This window comes from Chiloscyllium punctatum, chromosome 9 (genome assembly GCF_047496795.1).
Source record: "Chiloscyllium punctatum isolate Juve2018m chromosome 9, sChiPun1.3, whole genome shotgun sequence".
Taxonomy (NCBI): domain Eukaryota; kingdom Metazoa; phylum Chordata; class Chondrichthyes; order Orectolobiformes; family Hemiscylliidae; genus Chiloscyllium; species Chiloscyllium punctatum.
In genome coordinates, this window is record NC_092747.1 from 124,765,572 (window position 1) to 124,784,830 (window position 19,259).

The window sequence follows — 19,259 nt, forward strand, 5'->3', positions numbered from 1 at the left end:
GGGGGGGGGTGGAGATGGGGGCGGGGGGAATTGCTTTGGCCCACTCTCAATCTCACTCACTTCACCCACTTGTGTGCACATAGTGTCTTTCTCTTCTTGTTCACTCAGACATGCTCTATTCCTTCCTCAATCCTTCTCTTTCTCACTCATTCTCAACCCCTCTTTGACCCACATACTCCACATGCCCTCATCCCACATTCAACTCACTCATTCATTCATACACTCTCCTCGTTCATACACTCTCTATCCCTCAACGACACTCACTCCCTCACTCACTCTCCATCACTCCTTTACCTTTAATCCCTCCTTCATGTAGAGACAAAAACAATTGCAGATGCTGGATTCCAAGATAGACAGGCAGAAGGCTGGAAGAATACAGCAATCCAGGCAGCCTCAGGAGGTGGTAAAGTCAACGTCGCTGGTGTAATCCACCTTCAGGGCTGGGGGTGGGTGTAAGGGGAGCTGCAGATAAAGTGGATAGGTGGGGGGGATGAGGTAGTGATAGGTGAACACAGGTAGAAGGTATGGCCTGGTTGGTCGATGGGAGGAATGAATCCGGTTGGTAGCTGGAAGGAAGGGTCAATCAGAGGAATGGAAGGGAGGGGGTCTGGAAAGGGAGTCGGGTGATGGGATGGGAGGTTATTTGAAATTGGAATCATCTGGGCTGTAGGCTGCCCAGGTAGAAGATGAAGTATTGTTCCTTCAATTTGCAGTCTGATTTGCTGTGGTAATGGAAGAGGCCGAGGATGGTCATGTTGGAAAGGGAGTGGGAAAGGGAAATGAAATTGGCGATGACTAGGTGGTCAGGTTGGTCCCTGCGGACCTGGCTGAGGTGCTCAGCGAAATGTGCCCTGAGTTTACATTTGGTCTCCCTGATGAAGAGAAGACCATATTGGGAGCACTAGATACAGTAAGCTAGATTGGAGGAGAGGCAGGACTCACCTGGAAGGACTTTTTGGGGTCCTGAATAGAGGTGAGGGATGGCGGCATGCCGGCATCATTTACACACATGCTCTCACAATCTCATCCTTATACATTCCCTGCCCCCCCACCTAACTTACACGCTCTACATCCTTCAGTTTCACATTCACACTAGTTATTGCCCTTCTTTGAGACACTCACTTTGATTGCTATATGCACACTCACATTCCAACCCTCCCAGGCACACATTCTAAAACGCTCCCTCATGCTCACTCCCTCCTGCTCTTACAGACTTCCTCTTTCGCTCACCCTCTGGACACTCACTCTACCCCCCCACACAACTTCTTATGATCATTCTACACACACTCTTTAAATGCTCAGATCCTCGCGCGCACACACACACACTCGCACCCTTCCACACATACCCATTCTCACAGTTACTCCTTCCTGCATACTCTCTAAATGATAGCTCCTTTCCCCGCACACTCTCTAAATACTTGCTTCCTTCCATATTCTCTCACATTCACACTCCCTGCTGCACACTGTCTCACCCGTGTTTCCTCCTGGATACTCTCACCCTTTGGCTCTCCTGGACACACTTACTTTCACATTTGCTCCCTTCTACACACTCTGCCTCACAAGCTCGTTTCCATCTGCAAACTGGCTTTCTCATGCATGCTTCTTTCTGCATACACCCTCACACCCAGCACCCTCTTTCCCTCTTCATTACTCACTCAATTGCAAAATCTCTCATTTTCCCTTATTCAGTTTCACACTCGGTCTCCCTCACACACACCACCCTAGGCCCAGCTGTTCTGTTCTACCATCCTGACTGCTCCGTCAATGGGGCACTGCTTGAGTGGAGTGGAGAACCCTGTCTTCCTCCTGACCCATTCTCCAACTTTCCCCTCCACCTGTTAGACTCCTTGGAGCCTCTTTTTCCTTCTCTGGACTGGCATTTCAGTTCCTCTTTCTCCTGCAGCTGCCTGGCAACCAGCTCATTTTTTGCACTCTCTGCCCCTATTCCCCACCCTCCAGCCAGTCTCATGGCCAACATGGTTACCACTTCCCATGCACAGGCCTCAGTTTACTCATGTGCACTGCAAACTGCCCTTCCAATCAGAGGCTGTACTTTCTCCTAAAATGAAACAACAATCTGCTAGAAGGCTGCAACAAAAACAGAATATGCTGGAGAAACTCAGCAGGTCTAGCAGCATTTGTAGAAAGAAAGCACAGTTCAGAACAATTCTTCAGAATGGTCACTCAAAATGTTAACTCTACTTTCTCTTCATAAATGCCGCCAGACCTGCGGAGCTTCTCCAGCATGTTCTGCTTCTGAGCTATATTTTCTCCTGTATTTGCTTGTGAGTGAAAATCTCAGCAGTAAATGCAGGAGAGAAAAGGGGTCTGATTGGAAGAGCATCTCCTTGCAGATTTGTCCACTTGCCCCTCCTGTGTTTGAAGCCTGGGTGGCTGGCTGGAGAGGATCACTTGGCAGGCTAAGGGTGGCTTATTGTTGCCCAAATCTGTTTTAAAGCCATTTACAATAGTGACATGATAGAAAGCTGCAGTCACCCTCAATTGAACATATGAAAACAGAACTAAGTGATGGCAACGAATGAATTTTGACATACCAAACAGGGAGATGTCCTGAACTACTCAAAATTCTTTATGAACATTTCCTTCATCTCTGTCATTGTTGTGACGATAGCAGGATCTTTTGCTCCACTTACATCATGAATAAATAAAATAAGGTAGGCAGGTGCTTGCTTTGGCACTACACCATTGCCAACTGTGCCTACATTTTTTATTAAAATGCACAAAACTAAGAACATTGACACCAACTAAGACTTATTCATAGATAGTGGAATTAATTTTAAAAAGCCATTAAGAATATTTTACAGCAAAATCTAAAAACCTTACAGTATTTGCCTGAAATCTACTCCAGTTGTAATTGGTAAACATAGAAAGAGCTAACCTCAACTAGCAGGGGAAGCCTAGAGGTAAAGCAGCCAGTCAGCTATAACCAGTGTGGGAGAATGTAGTTCACATTCATTGTATTTTACCCTCACACAGTGGGTCCTTTTGCCTTGGAAATGTGTACTGTAATTCCCTTAAAGGACTTCACTTATTTATGCTGCCAGATGTTTGTAATAAAAAAAACTTTTGATTTGTTTTGAGAAAAGAATGCCATTTCATATCAGGGAAACAAAGTGCTTATCCAAAGTGCAAATTTATCGTTAATTTTAATTATTCACAGAGGCAATGATGGTACATCACTGGAGGATGTTCAACAACAAAAAAGTCCAGTACTGATTTTAATGTTTTCATGGGATGCGTGCATTACTGGGAAGGCCAGCATTCATTGTCCACCTGTAATTGTCCTTAAGGTAGTTGTAGTCAGCTGCCTCCCTGAGCTGTTGCAGTATACGTGGTGTAGGGACCCATTAGTGCTGTCAAGAAGTGAGTTCTAGGACTTTGTGACAGTAAAGGTTCAGAAGAATAGTCCCAAGGCAGCATCGTCTGTGGCTTGGAAGGGAGCTTGCTCCATATGCCTCCCTCTCTTTCATATGCACTCACTCGTTCTCTCACAGTGTTACCCTCCTACAATCTGTCTCTCACTCACACGCTCTACATCCATTACTTCCACATTCATATTAGTTATTATCCTTCTCTGAGACACTCACTTTTCAATCTGACATGCACAGCTATCTCAACTATCTGCTGCCCTTGTGCTTTAAGGTAACAGAGATCATGATTACAAAGATGCAACTAAAGCAGCTTTTGAAAGTTGGAGCAATGCAACTTGCAGACATTAATCTCTTTCTAAGTGATCGAGGTCTCAGGTCTGGAAGGTCCAGTCATAGAAGGCTTGGTAAGATATTGCATCTTGTATCTTGTAGAAAAATTGATCCCACTATGCATCAGTGGTGATCTCAAATTCTTATACCACACATTGTAGATTTACTCTGTTCCTGAGCCCATGCTTAGTCAAATGCTGCCTTGATGGCAAGGGTGGTCACAGTCATCTCCTCTCTGAAGTTCAGTTCTTTTCTCCATATATGGATCAATGCTGTACTGAAGTCAGGAGCTGAATGACCCTGTTAGGATTTAAAGGAGCATATTCTTGCTGAGTGCATTCCTCTTGATAGCACTGTTCATGGATGCTACCATCACTTTCCAATGACTGATAGCAACTGATGGGACAGTAATTGATGTTTCCTGCTTTTTACATAATGGACATACCTGAGCAATTTTCCACAATGCCAGTAGATTCCTAAGTTGCAGCTGTACTGGAACAGCAGGACTAGGAATTCAGGTAGTTGTAAAGAACAAGCCTTCAGCGCTATTGCTGGAATGTTGTCAGGGCCCATAGCGTTTCAAATACACTGTACTTTTAGGTGTTTCTTGATTTCACATCAAGTGAATTGAATTGGTTAAAAACAGGCATCTGTGATGCCAGGAATCTCAGGAGGAAACTGAAATCGATCATCCTCTTGGCGCTTCTGACTTGCACCGCTGAGACCCCCACATCACTGAAGATGGTGGAGCCTCTTAGAGTCATTGAGATGTATAGCACGGAAACAGACCCTCCAGTCCAACTTGTCCATGCCGACCAGATATCCTAACCTAATCTAGTCCCATTTGCTAGCACTTGGCCCATATCCCTCTAAACCATTCCTATTCACATACCCATCCAGATGACTTTTGAATGCTGGAATTGTAGCAGCCTCCATATTTCCTCTGGCAGTTCATTTCATACACGCACCACACTGCGTGAAAAAGTTGTCCCTTAGATTCTGTGCCCTCGCCATTCGCAGTACATCTTCCAATTGAAATTTAATATGGAAGAACTCTGCGTCAACCTGGGTGGAGGATAAGAGAGTGATGTGATCAATAGCAGGCTTCCTTGCTCATGTTTGGCCTCATGCCACAAGATGTTGTGGTGTTAATGTTGAGGATTCCCATGGATAAGACATGCTGGTTCAGACCAGGACAGTTCCTGAGTAAACCAGAACCATGTGATAGCTGGAGCACAATAGCTTCCCCACATTAAAGATGTCATGTGCAGGTTCTTCCCATGAATGAGTATCATTTTCATTCTGAAGGAAAAACCACACACAGTTTCTTCATGCTGAGGAATATTATCACTATGAATAGAACAGTTTGAAGCTTTATTGGTCAGTAACAGAACCTGAATTTCTACAGCAAACATAGAACATAGAACATAGAAGAATACAGCGCAGTACAGGCTCTTCGGCCCTCGATGTTGCGCCGATCAAAGCCCACCTAACCTACACTAGCCCACTATCCTCCATATACCTATCCAATGCCCGCTTAAATACCCATAAAGAGGGAGAGTCCACCACTGCTACTGGCAGGGCATTCCATGAACTTACGACTCGCTGAGTGAAGAACCTACCCCTAACATCAGTCCTATATCTACCCCCCCTTAATTTAAAGCTATGCCCCCTTGTAATAGCTGACTCCATACGTGGAAAAAGGTTCTCACTGTCAACCCTATCTAACCCCCTAATCATCTTGTACACCTCTATCAAGTCACCCCTAAACCTTCTTTTCTCCAATGAAAACAACCCCAAGTGCCTCAGCCTTTCCTCATAGGATCTTCCTACCATACCAGGCAACATCCTGGTAAACTTCCTCTGCACCCGTTCCAGTGCCTCCACATCCTTCCTATAGTATGGCGACCAAAACTGCACACAATATTCCAGATGCGGCCGCACCAGAGTGATGGCATGAATTGATGCACTGTAAGATGATCTGTCCTTTGCCCCAGTGATCTCAATCAAACCTCTGAGCAGCCTCTTTTGCTTCACCATTACCACAGTGTTACATGCCACATGACCTACACATAAGGCCTTTTGCAAGGAGGTTTCATTCAGTGTGTGTTCGTGTATGTGCAGTTTGAAAAGCATATAGTTGGGAATTAGACTGGAATTTGCTAGCACAATTTCATTTGATGTGCTTACAGCAAACAAAAACAGGAATATTGTCCAATGAAGAAGAATGTAGGTTCCTGAAGTGATAGCATTATTTATGGTCCATATTTCTGGTCCATAGCTTGACTCATTTTGGTGCATTCCTTGTCGGGTCTTTTGTGCTATACACGTTTTATTATCCAGTGCCAGGATTTGGTTTTGGAGAGACTGTTAGGTCTGAAGGTTGATAAGTCTCCGGGACCTGATGGCCTGCATCCCAGGGTACTGAAGGAGGTGGCTCGGGAAATCGTGGATGCGCTGGTGATTATTTTCCAGAGTTCAATAGAATCGGGGTCGGTTCCTGAGGATTGGAGGGCGGCTAATGTTGTGCCACTTTTTAAGAAGGGTGGGCGGGAGAAAGCAGGAAATTATAGACCAGTTAGTCTGACCTCAGTGGTGGGAAAGATGCTGGAGTCTATTATAAAGGATGAAATTACGGCACATCTGGATAATAGTAACAGGATAGGACAGAGTCAGCATGGATTTATGAAGGGGAAATCATGATTGATTAATCTTCTTGAATGTTTTGAGGATGAAACTCGGAAGATGGACGAGGGAGATCCAGTGGATGTAGTGTACCTGGACTTTCAGAAAGCTTTTGATAAAGTCCCACACAAGAGGTTAGTGAGTAAAATTAGGGCGCACGGTATTGGGGTCAAAGTACTAGATTGGATAGAGAATTGGTTGGCTAATAGGAAACAAAGGGTAGTGATTAACGGCTCCATTTCGGAATGGCAGGCAGTGACCAGTGGGGTACCGCAGGGATCCGTGCTGGGACCGCAGCTTTTTACAATATATGTTAATGATATAGAAGATGGTATCAGCAATAACATTAGCAAATTTGCTGATGATACAAAGCTGGGTGGTAGGGTGAAATGTGATGAGGATGTTAGGAGATTACAGGGTGACCTGGACAAGTTAGGTGAGTGGGCAGATGCATGGCATATGCAGTTTAATGTGGATAAATGTCTAGTTATCCACTTTGGTGGCAAGAACAGGAAGGTAGATTACTACCTCAATGGTATCAAATTAGGTAAAGGGGCTGTTCAGAGAGATCTGGGTGTTCTTGTCCACCAGTCAATGAAGGCAAGCATGCAGGTACAGCAGGTCGTGAAGAAGGCTAATAGCATGCTGGCCTTCATAACAAGAGGAATTGAGTATAGAAGCAAAGAGGTGCTTCTGCAGCTGTACAGGGCCCTGGTGAGACCACACCTGGAGTACTGTGTACATTTCTGGTCTCCAAATTTGAGGAAAGACATTCTGGCTATTGAGGGAGTGCAGTGTAGGTTCATGAGGTCAATTCCTGGAATGGCAGGATTGCCTTACACGGAAAGACTGAAGCGACTGGGCTTGTATACCCTTGAGTTTAGAAGACTGAGAGGGGATCTGATTGAAACGTATAGGATTATGAAAGGATTGGACACTCTGGCAGGAGGAAACATATTTCCGCTGATGGGGGAGTGCCGAACCAGAGGACACAACTTAAAAATACCGGGTAGACCATTTAGGACAGAGATGAGGAGAAACTACTTCACGCAGAGAGTGGTGGCTGTGTGGAATGCTCTGCCCCAGAGGGCAGTGGAGGCCCAGTCTCTGGATTCATTTAAGAAAGAATTGGATAGAGCTCTTAAAGATAGTGGAGTCAAGGGTTATGGAGATAAGGCTGGAACAGGATACTGATTGGGAATGATCAGCCATGATCATATTGAATGGCGGTGCAGGCTCGAAGGGCTGAATGGCCTACTCCTGCACCTATTGTCTATTGTCTATTATATGCAGACATTGCATATTAGTCAACTAATAGAGCAATAAAGTGAAATACAGTGGAGACTGGATATTGGAAATAAAAACAGAGCGCGCTTGAGAGACTCAGCAGGTCTGGCAGCATTTGTGGAGAGAGAAGGTCAATGTTTCCTGGGAATCCTCCACATTGAATTCAGTTCCAAAGAAGAGTCATATTTGACTCAAAATGTTAAATCTGTTTCTCTCTCCCGAGATGCTGTCAAAATAGTTAAGTTTCTCCCAGTAGTGAAGAGTGCTGGCTTGAACTGAACAATTATAAACATCCACCAAGGCATTTCCAAACCGTAGAAATTCTTTTATGAAAGGAATGAAGAAATGTCATTTATTCCAAATGATCAGGAATTTATATTTTAATAGATGTTAATACAACAAGGGAAATTACAGGCATTTTTTTCTTAAAATATTAACTAGGACAAAACAAGTAACAAATCAAAAAATTAAAAGCAGTAATTTGTCCGCAGAAAGTCCACAAAATGCCATACCATAAAGATTAAAACTTGATAAAGATTAAAGCTTCAATGATGTTGAAATGAATACTTGTGTTGTGAATTTTGATCTTGAAGTTTCTATGGCTGTTGTCAGGAGACAGGACTGAGATATTCAAAACTTGGAGGGGTCTGTGCAGAGCAAATAGGGAAAAACTCCATACAAACATAGGAAGTCAGAGCAGGTGTAGGCCACTTAATCATTCAAGACTGCTCCATCACTCAATAAGATCATGGCTGACTCTGGTTAACCAACATACTTACATATCCCTGATTATTCTTCATTTCCTTGTTTATCAAGAATTGATCTACCTCTGCTCTAAGAATATTTGAAGTCTCTGCTTTTATTACCTTTTGAGGAAGAGAGTTCCAAAGATGGACGACCCTTGTGAGGAAAAAATGTCTCCTCATCTCTTCTTAAAAGAGTGACCACTTACTTTTAAACAATAACGCCTAATTCTAGGCATTCTCAGAAGAGGAAACATGCTCTCCACATCCACCTTGTCAAGACTCCTCAGGATCTGAAATGTTTCAATTAAATCACTTCTTAGTCTTCTAAATTCCATTACACAGATATCTGGTTTCGCGATTTTTGACAGGATTTGTAGCCCAGGTTGATGATAAGTATGCAAGATAGTTTGCTGAGCTTGAAGGTTTGTTTTCAGATGTTTTGTCACTATACTAGGTATCATTAGTGAGAGTCTCCGGTGAAGATAGGATCTACATTGATGTGTTTATTGATGGAGTTCTGGTTCGAGTGCCATGCCTCTAAGAATTCTCATGGGTGTATTTGTTTTGCCTGTCCTAGGATGTGAGTGTTGTCCCAATCAATATGGTGTCCTTCTTTGTCTGTATGTATAGAAACTAGTGATAGTGGGTCATGTCACTTTGACTGGGATAACACACACATCCTAGGACAGGTGAAACAGACACGCATGAGGATTCTTAGAGACATGGCACTCTAACCAGAACTTCATCAATAAACACATCATTTAGATCCCATCTACCTTCCCTTGAAAAAAGAACCAGAAATAACATCACCTACCTTAAGAAACCAAGACCTATAAATAGAGAGTGGGACATACCACCGCGCTTCACCAGAGACTCTCATTGATGATGTTATCTAGTATGGTGATGAAACATCTGAAAACAAACCTTCAGGCTCAGCGAGCTAACTTACATACTAGTCTGGCTGACCTCGTAAACCAACCTGCCTAGCCCAGATATTAGTCTAAAAAAGATTTCCTAAACTGCTTCCAACCCATTTATACCTTTGCTTAACTAAAGACATTAATATTTTAAGTAACACTTCAGCTATCTTCCAGTGTCTTGGAATAACCAATCCTACTTCTGTGTTAAATCCCCCTGCAAGTAACAATAATATCTACTAACTTTTCTAATTACTTGCTGCATCTGGATACTAACATCTTACAATTCATAGAAACATAGAAATTGTCATAAATCATGGCCATTAAGCCCACTGAGCCTGCTCTGCCACTCAATGTGATTATAGTTAAGCTTCTATCTCAATAACATGCTCAGATATTCTCCATGACCATTGACACCTTTAGTGCCTAGAAATCTATTTATTTATCAGAACATATTCAGAGACTTGGCTTCCACTGCCTTATATGATGGAGAATTCCACAGGTCTATCACACTCTGAGTAAAGAAATTTGGCCTCATCTCAGTCCCATATGGTCTAGCTCATAACCGGTGACTGTGACCCCCTTAATCTTGACCCCGCAGCAAAGGAAAAACATCATCCCTGCATCCAGTCTGGCCAAAGCTTCAAAAATTTATACTTTTCAATGTGATTCTTTACTCAGAGGGAACTGAATCTGTGGACTTCTCTACCCCAGAAAGCATTGGGGGCAAATTCATTGAATATATTTCATAACGAAATAGATTTCTAGAAGCTAAAATTGTCAAGGAGTAAGGGCAAGGCGTTGGTACTGAATTAGAGGATCAGTCATGGAAATCCAGAAAGGACACAAATGGGTGAGTGGCCCCTTCTATTTTCCATGTTTCCTACTTTCTATGTTTTCTAGATTTCCTTTCATTCTTCTAAACTGCAGTGACAACAGGCCTCGTTAAGTCAATCTTCCCTCAAATCACAGAAATCAATGTAGTGAATCGTCACTGTCATCCCCCAATGGCAAGTATATATTTCCTTTGGTAATGGTGGGTGTTCACCAAGGCCCTGTACAGCCACAGCAAAACATCTTGGCTCTTGTACTCAATTTCTCTTGCAGTAACGGTCAAATAGCATTTGCCTTACTAACTGCTTGCTAGATCTGAAGGTTTGCTTTCAGTCTCTTCTATACATAGGTATCAACATTTCCCAATATATCATCATTTAAGTAATAGTCTGTCTTTTTGTAACGAAGTGGATAACTGCCCACTTACCCATATTTTATTGGAATCATGAATGTAGATACCAAGATCCCTGTGCATCTCAGAGCTTTGCAGCCATTCACCAACTGGTTAATATTTCTTTTTATATTCCTCCTACCAAAATGGACAATTTCACAGTTCCTCACAGTATACACCATTTACCAGATCGTTGCCTACTCAATTACACTACCTACAAACCTTTGTAGCCTTTTTATATCATCACAACTAACTCTTCTGCTTCCCTTTGTGTCATCAGCAAATTTAACAAAAGCATATCTTTGGTCTCTTCATCCAAGTGATTGATATAAATTTCTAATATTTGAGCCTCCAGCACTGATACCTGTGGTACACTATGTGTTGCATCTTGCCAGCGAGCAAAGGATTAATTTATGCCGACTCTCTTTTTTTCTTGTAGCTAACCAATGTTAATCATAAAATGGCCCATTCAAAAATTGTTCTTATTTAACACTTTTATAACTTCTCATACAAGGCATCATGCTTAGAAGATCTCCAATAATGTCTTGCAACAAGCACCCATTCTTTTCTTCAACAGTTTAACAACTGGTGACTTGTGTTTATCAACTTTCTTTTGCAAGTCTCTTTTTTCCCTTCTAACATTTCCTTTATGCTAGGCAGGTCAATCCTCAATCTTTCCTCAGTGACACCCTTTGTCAAGGTTAGAAATGTATGAGTAACTTTATTGAAACATCTAAGATACTGAAGGGTTTTGGAAGGATAGATGTGGAAAGGATGTTTCTTCATATCGGATTATCTTGAACTAAGAGTTGCTTTTTAAAATGGACAATGCTTATTTTTAAACACAGATGAGGTGAATGTTTTTCTAGTAGACTTTACATACTTGAAACTCTCTACCTGGAAAGGCAGTGGAAGAAGAATCTTTGAATACTTTTAAGGCAGAGGTGGATAGATCCTTGGTAAGCTCAGAGGTGAAAGGTTATGTGTAGGTAGGAATGTGGGTTTGTGATTATAATGAGTTCAGTCACAATCCACACGAATCTAGATATGAATGTACACTGTACCAAAGAAGGTCTAAGGAAGTGAGAGTAGCAATTGCAGAATAACCTTTCAGTCTCCCCTGGTTGCAAGGATGGTGCCAAAGGACTTGAATCATTCTATGAGCTCTAACTTTGCTCACAGGTTTGCTGTATGGTGCTATTAAACACCACTAATCTTCGTAAAAGGAAATTTGAGTTGTAACTAAGTTAAAGAAGTTTATGTGTGCTGCATCATGTGCATTGCTCTCTTCAACCCCCTCTGTTATCTCTTCAATAAACTCCAGCAAGTTTGTTGGACATGATTTTCTATTAAATCCATGCTGGCTTTCCTTAGTTAACCTTCATTCTTCCACATGACTATCAGTTTTGCATCAAATTAATGTTTCGCTAGCAAAAGCAGAAAATGCTGGAAAAGCTCAGCAGGTCTGGCAGCATCTGTGGAGAGAAATCACAGTTCACATTTTGGGTCACATGGCCTTTCCTCAGAATGGGATATTAGAATGTTTCTCAAAGTTTGCCCATGACCAAAGTTAACCTGGCTTGTAGTTGCTAGGCTTATCTTTACACCATCTTTTTTTGAACAAGCTTAATTTTAAACCATTCTAATGTCTCAACAAACTCCTCTGTCATATTGTAAAATGAAAACTCTAAACATTTAATGAAATATGATACCTGCCGATCAAGATCAATGAAATATAAGATAAACAGTTGTGGCATTAAGGAGGTTTGATTGACCATTAACTCCATGAAATATATTACCTATGGGGTTGAAGAGGTTTGGAAATAGCCTGATAATATAATTTAGCCCACAGATTTCTTACTTTAAAATCCTTCAAAATCTCTTAGCACACTTGCTGAATAAAGTATATCTTACTAGACTCTGATTAATTGAAAGCGACTTGTAAAGAAAAGGAAGCTTTGAGTAAATCTCTCTAGTGTATAAATATTGAATTATAGAAATTTACATAGGTTCATTTTTGAGAAAACTCCTGCAAATAATTTAGGTGAGTTAGACACAAGCAATGAAAAGAGCATGCATATTAATATAGAGTTTCTTTTTTTACCCTGGTTCCAAGATTTCAAAACAGGCCATTGTGATCTTGGACTTGTAGTCTTTTGAGTATCTGTAAGAGGCATGATACAAATAAATGAAATCGATATGTCTGTTAATATGGAAATATGTGCCAAATATGAAAAAAGTTTATTTTTAGGATATCTCTTGGCATTACAAATAGCATGGATAGACATTAAGCACTTTACTTATCAAGTGACTTTGTAAATAACAAAGAAAGAAGAACAAAGAAAATTTACAGCTTTCCAAGCCTGAGCCGATCCAAATCTACTGTCTAAACCTGTCGGTCAATTCCTAAGCATTTGTATCCCTCTGCTCCCCACCTATTCATGCATCTATCCAGACACATATTAAATGAATCTACCATGCCTGCCTCTACCACCTCTGCTGGCAACGCGTTCTAGACACCCACCACCCTCTGTGTGAAGTCCTTGCTGTGTGTATCCCCCTTAAATTTTCCATCTCTCACCTTGAAAGTGTGACCTCTCGTTATTGAATCCTTCACCCTAGGTCTCTATCCACTCTGCCTATATCATTCATGATTTTGTAAATCTCAATCAGGTCCCCACTCAATCTCCTTTTTCTAATGAAAACAAACCTAACCTACTCAACCTCTCTTCATAGCTAGTTAATTTAATAGTTATTTGTATTAAAGCAAGAGATGGGTTGCATATGTTACTGAACATGAAACTTGTCATTATGAATACAAAGTTTACTTCATAGCATTGATTTGCAAACAAGTGCTGACAATAGCCAAGTGGAATTAACAACTTTCTGACAGGACCCATCTGAAGAAGAATATTAAGTTATCTCCTGACATTGACAGGTTCTGTGCCCTGCCATTTTAATCTATTTTTGAAAATATATCTTTTTTGGGGAACAGTATGAGCACAATGCACCTTAACTCCCTTTGAAACAACATCAAATAGGCACAGAACTCACCTTTAGGCCTTGCTGTCCGTTTCCTTCGGTCTCTGAATGCTTCACCTGACTGCAGGGCCTCTAGCAGGCTATCCATCACTCCTGTCTCATCACCCTCTGTGGGAAAGGATTGAGGGAATTTTATTAGCCCCAAGGGTTACCATAGCAATGTCAAATCGAACAGGGAAAGACCACTATGTTATGACTAAACCTAGCAATTTCAAAACCAGACAAGCCCTTAACTTAATCATAAATCAGTTTTCCTTTTACCAAGGTTGGTCATGTTTTAGATTTGGTCATAGCCAATAAATGAAGATCAAAGTTGAATTGATTCACCTTTGATTGTTACTTTCAATGGGTAAAAACAGTTAGATTGAACAGATTTTGTCACACGATGAGTTACTTAACATCCAGAACTGCCTGGTAGCTTTTTGCATGTTAAAGAGCTTCACTTCTAATGGACTGCAGTGTTCGTTGAACAATTGTCACGAAAAATGAAAAGACTTATTTCACAGATCAGAAATAAAGGTCAACACAATCTACTATTTATGCCACATTCTTGTCATGTTCCCTCTCCACTTCACCAGTCACATAGATGATGAGGTTGGCATTAACACAATCAATCATTCTTTAACACATCTCAAAAGCTAATACTTCCTGTATTGGCATTTTGTTTCACAGACAGGCAGGCTTATACCACAAAGTAAAGGTTTTATCTAAATAAATCACCTGTGAAAGGTTGAGAAAATTGTTGACCTTTATTTACTCTATGCAATTTTAAATGGGATCATTGTCTCAGGAATCATCTGTCATTCGAAGCAAACAAATTATCTAAATATTATTTGAATTCTATGTTAGCTGATTTTATTTGAAACCCTACTTAAAACAGCAAGCAAAGAAAATGATGAAGCATACATTTCTCAAATGATGTAGTAAATGGAATGCTTAATAACTATCTGAATAAAATAAATCAAAACTGGAGTTTGACATTGATACATAACATTTGTGCAAATATTTGAACACAAGTTTAAAACAATAAATCATAAATATTTTATTCTAGCTAGGCTCATAGGATTACTTTATTTTATTCAGTACAAAACACTACATAGTAAAACATTATAAAGAAGAGAATAACAGAAAACGAGATAGTAACATAAAACAGATAGTAAGAGATTGAAGAAGTATTTAAAAAGGAAAAGAGTAACTAAAACTAGTGTTGGTTGCCAAATGAATGAGTTTGGGAAAGCTGGAGAAGATACTTCTCCAAAAAGTTGAACTGTCAAGAGGTAAATGCGATGGAGCAATGTAAAATCATAACTCTCATCAAGGAAAAGGTTCTGGAAAAGTATTAGATTAAAGGCTGACAAGTCTTCAGGACTAGAGGGCCCACATTCTACATTCTCAAAAGTAATGGGTGAAGATTAGTGAGCCTAATCTTCCAAAATTTGTTTAGACTTGAAAGTGTACCAGTAGATTAAAAATTTGTGCATTTAAGAAAGGAAAGAAACAAAAAGCAGGAAATTATAAGCCAGTTACCCTTACATCTATCAGAGGGAAATTACTTGAATGTATTTTTTTTGAGATTATAGCAGATTGTTAAAAAAAATCATACTGCCCTGCTTTTTGTTCACAGGACATACCCAGACAATTTTCTACATTGCCAGTGTTGTAGCTGTACTGAAGTAGTTAAGAGTGGTACAGGCGGTTCTGGAGCACAGGTCTTCAGTCCATTTCAGATGCTGTCCACTTGGTGTAAGCAGACCCAAAATGATGTTAGTGAGGGAATTCCAGGATCCAATGGCTTTGAAGTTATGGTGATATATTTCCAAATTACAATGGTGAGTGTCTTGGAGCAGAACTTGCAGTCAGTGATCTTCCCATATATCCCCTGTTTTATGTGGTTGTGATCATGTGCTTGGAGGGTATTATGTAGCCTTGAATAATTTCTGCAGGGCATCTTGTAGATGGTACACATCACTACAATTGCTTGTGGAAGAGTGAGTATGTGTAGATGTAGTGCAAATCAATTGGACTGCTTTCTTACGGATTGTGTCAAACTTCTTGAGTGTTGTTGGAGCTGCATCCACCCAGGCAAATGGGCAGTATTCCATCACACTCCTGACTCATGCCTTGTAGGAGCCAGGAGGTGAGATTCCATGCCTTTGACATGTTCTTTTAGCCACAGTTTACTTATAGCTAATCCAGTTCAGTTTCTGGCCAATGGTAGCCCCAGAATGTTTATAGTGAGGGAAATCTGAGATGGCAATGCTATTGAATGTCAAAGGGCAATAGCTAGATTCTCTCTTTTTATAGATGGTCATTGTCTGGCACTCCTTTGTTTGAATATTACCTGGCCCTGTCAGCCAAAACCTGGGTATTGTACAGATGTGGCTTTTTTTGGACAGGGGCTGTTTCAGTATCTGACGATTACAAATGGTGCTGAACATTGTACAATCATCAAGGCCTTGAAAAAAGTCAGTAATTTATTTGTTTAAGTTTGTGAGATCTACAATTATTTTTATTAAAATTTTATTCAAATCTTTTATAAGAACAGCTATATGCATAAAAAATACCAGAATACAAAAGGATAGTGGTAGTACAATGCCATATCACAATACTATTAATAGTAAACTATCTACTATTCTACCAGAACAAATGTATCTACTTAAACTAAACTACAATCAAATTAAATAAAAGTTAAATTGAATTAAATTCAAGTTCAATTAAATTAAATTACATTATATCACATTACTTTATTCTATTTCACTCACCGCACATCCACTGAAGTGCCCATCCCTGGGAGCACCAGTCATTGTATCTGTATTTTCCCAGCTTCCCATCCCAGGGCTCCACAGGCCACCCAATCTGACTCCCATGGCTATACCACGGCCCTGGTTAATATTGCTGATAAGTCTGTGTCTATATGATTTAGAAAGGGTCGCCATGTCTTATAAAACTGCTTAGCTTTATGGTATACCATATTTGTGAGGTAGTCTTGGGGGAAATGCTCCATCACCAGCCTGCACCATCCCATAAGACCTGGGGTTTTTTTCTGACATCCAATTCTTCCTCACACAGTGCGTAAGATTATTACACAACTTCTTCCTGCGTTCCCCCAAGGAGGGCAAGTTTGGCAACCCCAGGAAAAGAAATATCGGATCCACCTTGACTTCAAAAAGGACTGAATTCTTGCTGCACCATCTTTGCGCCCCTCCAACCGGTATAACTTTGCAAAGTATTCCTGAAATCTAACATTGATCTTCTTCAACTCATGGGTAACTGTGCCAGCCCTCTCGCAAATAGATATAACTTAGGGTGTAGGTTTGCTCACTGAGCTGTAGGTTTGATATCCAGACGTTTCATTACCTGGCTAGGTAACATCATCAGTGGCGACCTCCAAGTGAAACGAAGCTGTTGTCTCCTGCTTTCTATTTATATCTTTCTCCTGGATGGGGTTCCTGGGCTTTATGGTGATGTCATTTCCTGTTCGTTTTCTGAGGGGTTGATAGGTGGCATGTGTTTGTTTATGGCATTGTGGTTGGAGTGCCAGGCCTCTAGGAATTCTCTGCTGTGTCTTTGCTTAGCCTGTCCCAGGATAGATGTGTTGCCCCAGTCGAAATGGTGGTTTTTTTCATCTGTGTGTAGGGCCATGAGGGAGAGAGGGTCGTGTCTTTTTGTGGCTAGCTGGTGTTCGCATATCCTGGTGGCTAACTTTCTTCCTTGCATGGAATTTTGTAGATGACATTGGTTTTGTCCATGGGTTGTACTGGGTCTTTTAAGTTTGTTAGTTTTTGTTTGACAGTGTTGATAGGTTTGGGTGCTACTAGGATTCCGAGGGGTCTTAGTAGTCTGGCTGTCATTTCTGAAACTTCTTTGATGCATGGTAAGGTGGTTAGGGTTTCTGGCTGTGTTAAGTCTGCTTGTTGTGGTTTGTTCCTGAGGAATCTGTGGACTGTATTTTTTCAGTATCTGCTCTTCTTGAATACGTTTTCCGAAGTTCGTCTGTGCTGCAGTGTGTGGTGGCTCGTTGGAACAGTGTTCTGATACAGCTTTGTTTGTGTGTGTTGGGATGGTTGCTGGTGTAGTTAAGTATTTGGTCAGTGATTGTCGGTTTTCTGTATACGCAGGTTTGTAGTTCTCCGATGTTCTTTCTTTCGACTGTGACGTCCAGGAATGCGAGTTTGTTGTCGGTTTCTTCCTCCTTGGTGAACTTTATGCTTGTGAGGGTGTTGTTGATGATGTTAAATGTCTCTTCTATCTTGTTTCATTTTGTGATGATAAAGGTGTCTCTACGTAGCGGACCCAGATTTTTGGTTTGATGGTTGGTAGGGCTGTTTGTTCTAGTCTTTGCATTACCGCTTCTGCTATGAATCCTGATAGCGGAGATCCTGATAGCGGGTGTGCTGTTGGTTTGTTTGCACACTTTTGTAATAAATTGGGATAGGAGCTGATGACATTATAGCTGCTTTTAGAATATAAGAACTAGGAACGTAAGGTAGTAATTCAGCCCTTTGAGCCTGCTCTGCCGTTTATTAACATCAATGCTGATCTCATCCTAGCCTCAACTCTACTTTCATGCCTTTCCATAACGCTTCAACCCATAATTAATTAAAAATCTGTTTATAACCTCATTCAAATTACTCAATGACCCAGCATCCACAGCACCCTGGGGGAGTGAGTTCCACAGATTTATGACGGTTTGAGAGAAGCAATTCCTCCTAATCTCTGTTTCAAATCTGCCACCCCTTGCCCTGAAACTATGATCTTACTTCACATTTTCTATTCTTCTACGTAGAATGCCGAGCTTTCAAAACAGTATTGTAAAATTGACATAATGTACATTTTAAAATGAATTATTGATGATTTAGCAAAGTTATATTGCTGTTGATAAAACTCTGGCATAATTTACAATTATTCAATATACTAATATTTAGTATTAACTTTGCAGTTAACTTTAGATGACAGTTAATGTAATATGCACTTGTTAATAATCTTTGCCAGATCACCAGGTAAATTAAGCAAATTGCACTGTGATACAATCTGTGAACATATTTCTTTCTGAACTGCTGAGCATGCTAACGTCATAAAGGTTATAATTTCCAGGTTTTTTTTCTTCCAAGTGGTATCTTTTTTCAAATTTGTTATATTTCAGGAAAGGCAATATCATAAAAGACTGCATGCTGTGAGCTGCTTAAAACATGATGATCAGAGGATTAGATAGGGTGGACAGTGAGCCTTTTTCCTCATATAGTGATGAATAGCAAGAGGGGACATAGCTTTAATTTGAGGGGTGATTGATATATGACAGATGTCAGAGGTAGGTACTTTACTCAGAGAGTAGTAGGGGTGCGGAATGCCCTGCCTGCAACAGTAGTAGACTTCCAACTTTAAGGGCATTTAAATGGTCATTGGATAAACATATGAATGATAATGCAATAGTATAGGTTAGATGGCCTTCAGATTGGTTTCACAGGTTGGCGCAAGATCGAGGGCTGAAGGGCCTGTACTGCGCCGTAATGTTCTGTATTCTATGAAATACAAGCTATTTTTGTCCAGCCATTAGTATTACGTATCAGAACTGAATGCAATATAAAGGTATCCCTGAGATAATGAGTTATCAGTAATTTAAAAGACCTTTGTACTG

At 40.7% G+C, this 19,259-nt stretch overlaps 1 protein-coding gene across 3 annotated transcripts in view; it reads right to left on the reverse strand.

Annotated features, from left to right (window-relative positions):
• Positions 1-19,259, reverse strand: part of LOC140481653 (protein diaphanous homolog 3-like) — a 604,739-nt gene that overhangs the window by 68,745 nt on the left and 516,735 nt on the right. For 2 of the 3 annotated variants that reach the window (XM_072578185.1, XM_072578184.1), the window contains exons 26-27: positions 13,637-13,732; positions 12,687-12,746 (exon numbers count right to left, since the gene is read on the reverse strand). In XM_072578185.1, coding sequence (XP_072434286.1) covers positions 12,687-12,746; positions 13,637-13,732 — 156 coding nt within the window. Of the gene's footprint in view, positions 1-4,662; positions 4,788-12,686; positions 12,747-13,636; positions 13,733-19,259 lie in introns of those variants that run through there. The other variant, XM_072578186.1, reaches the window with a different exon arrangement.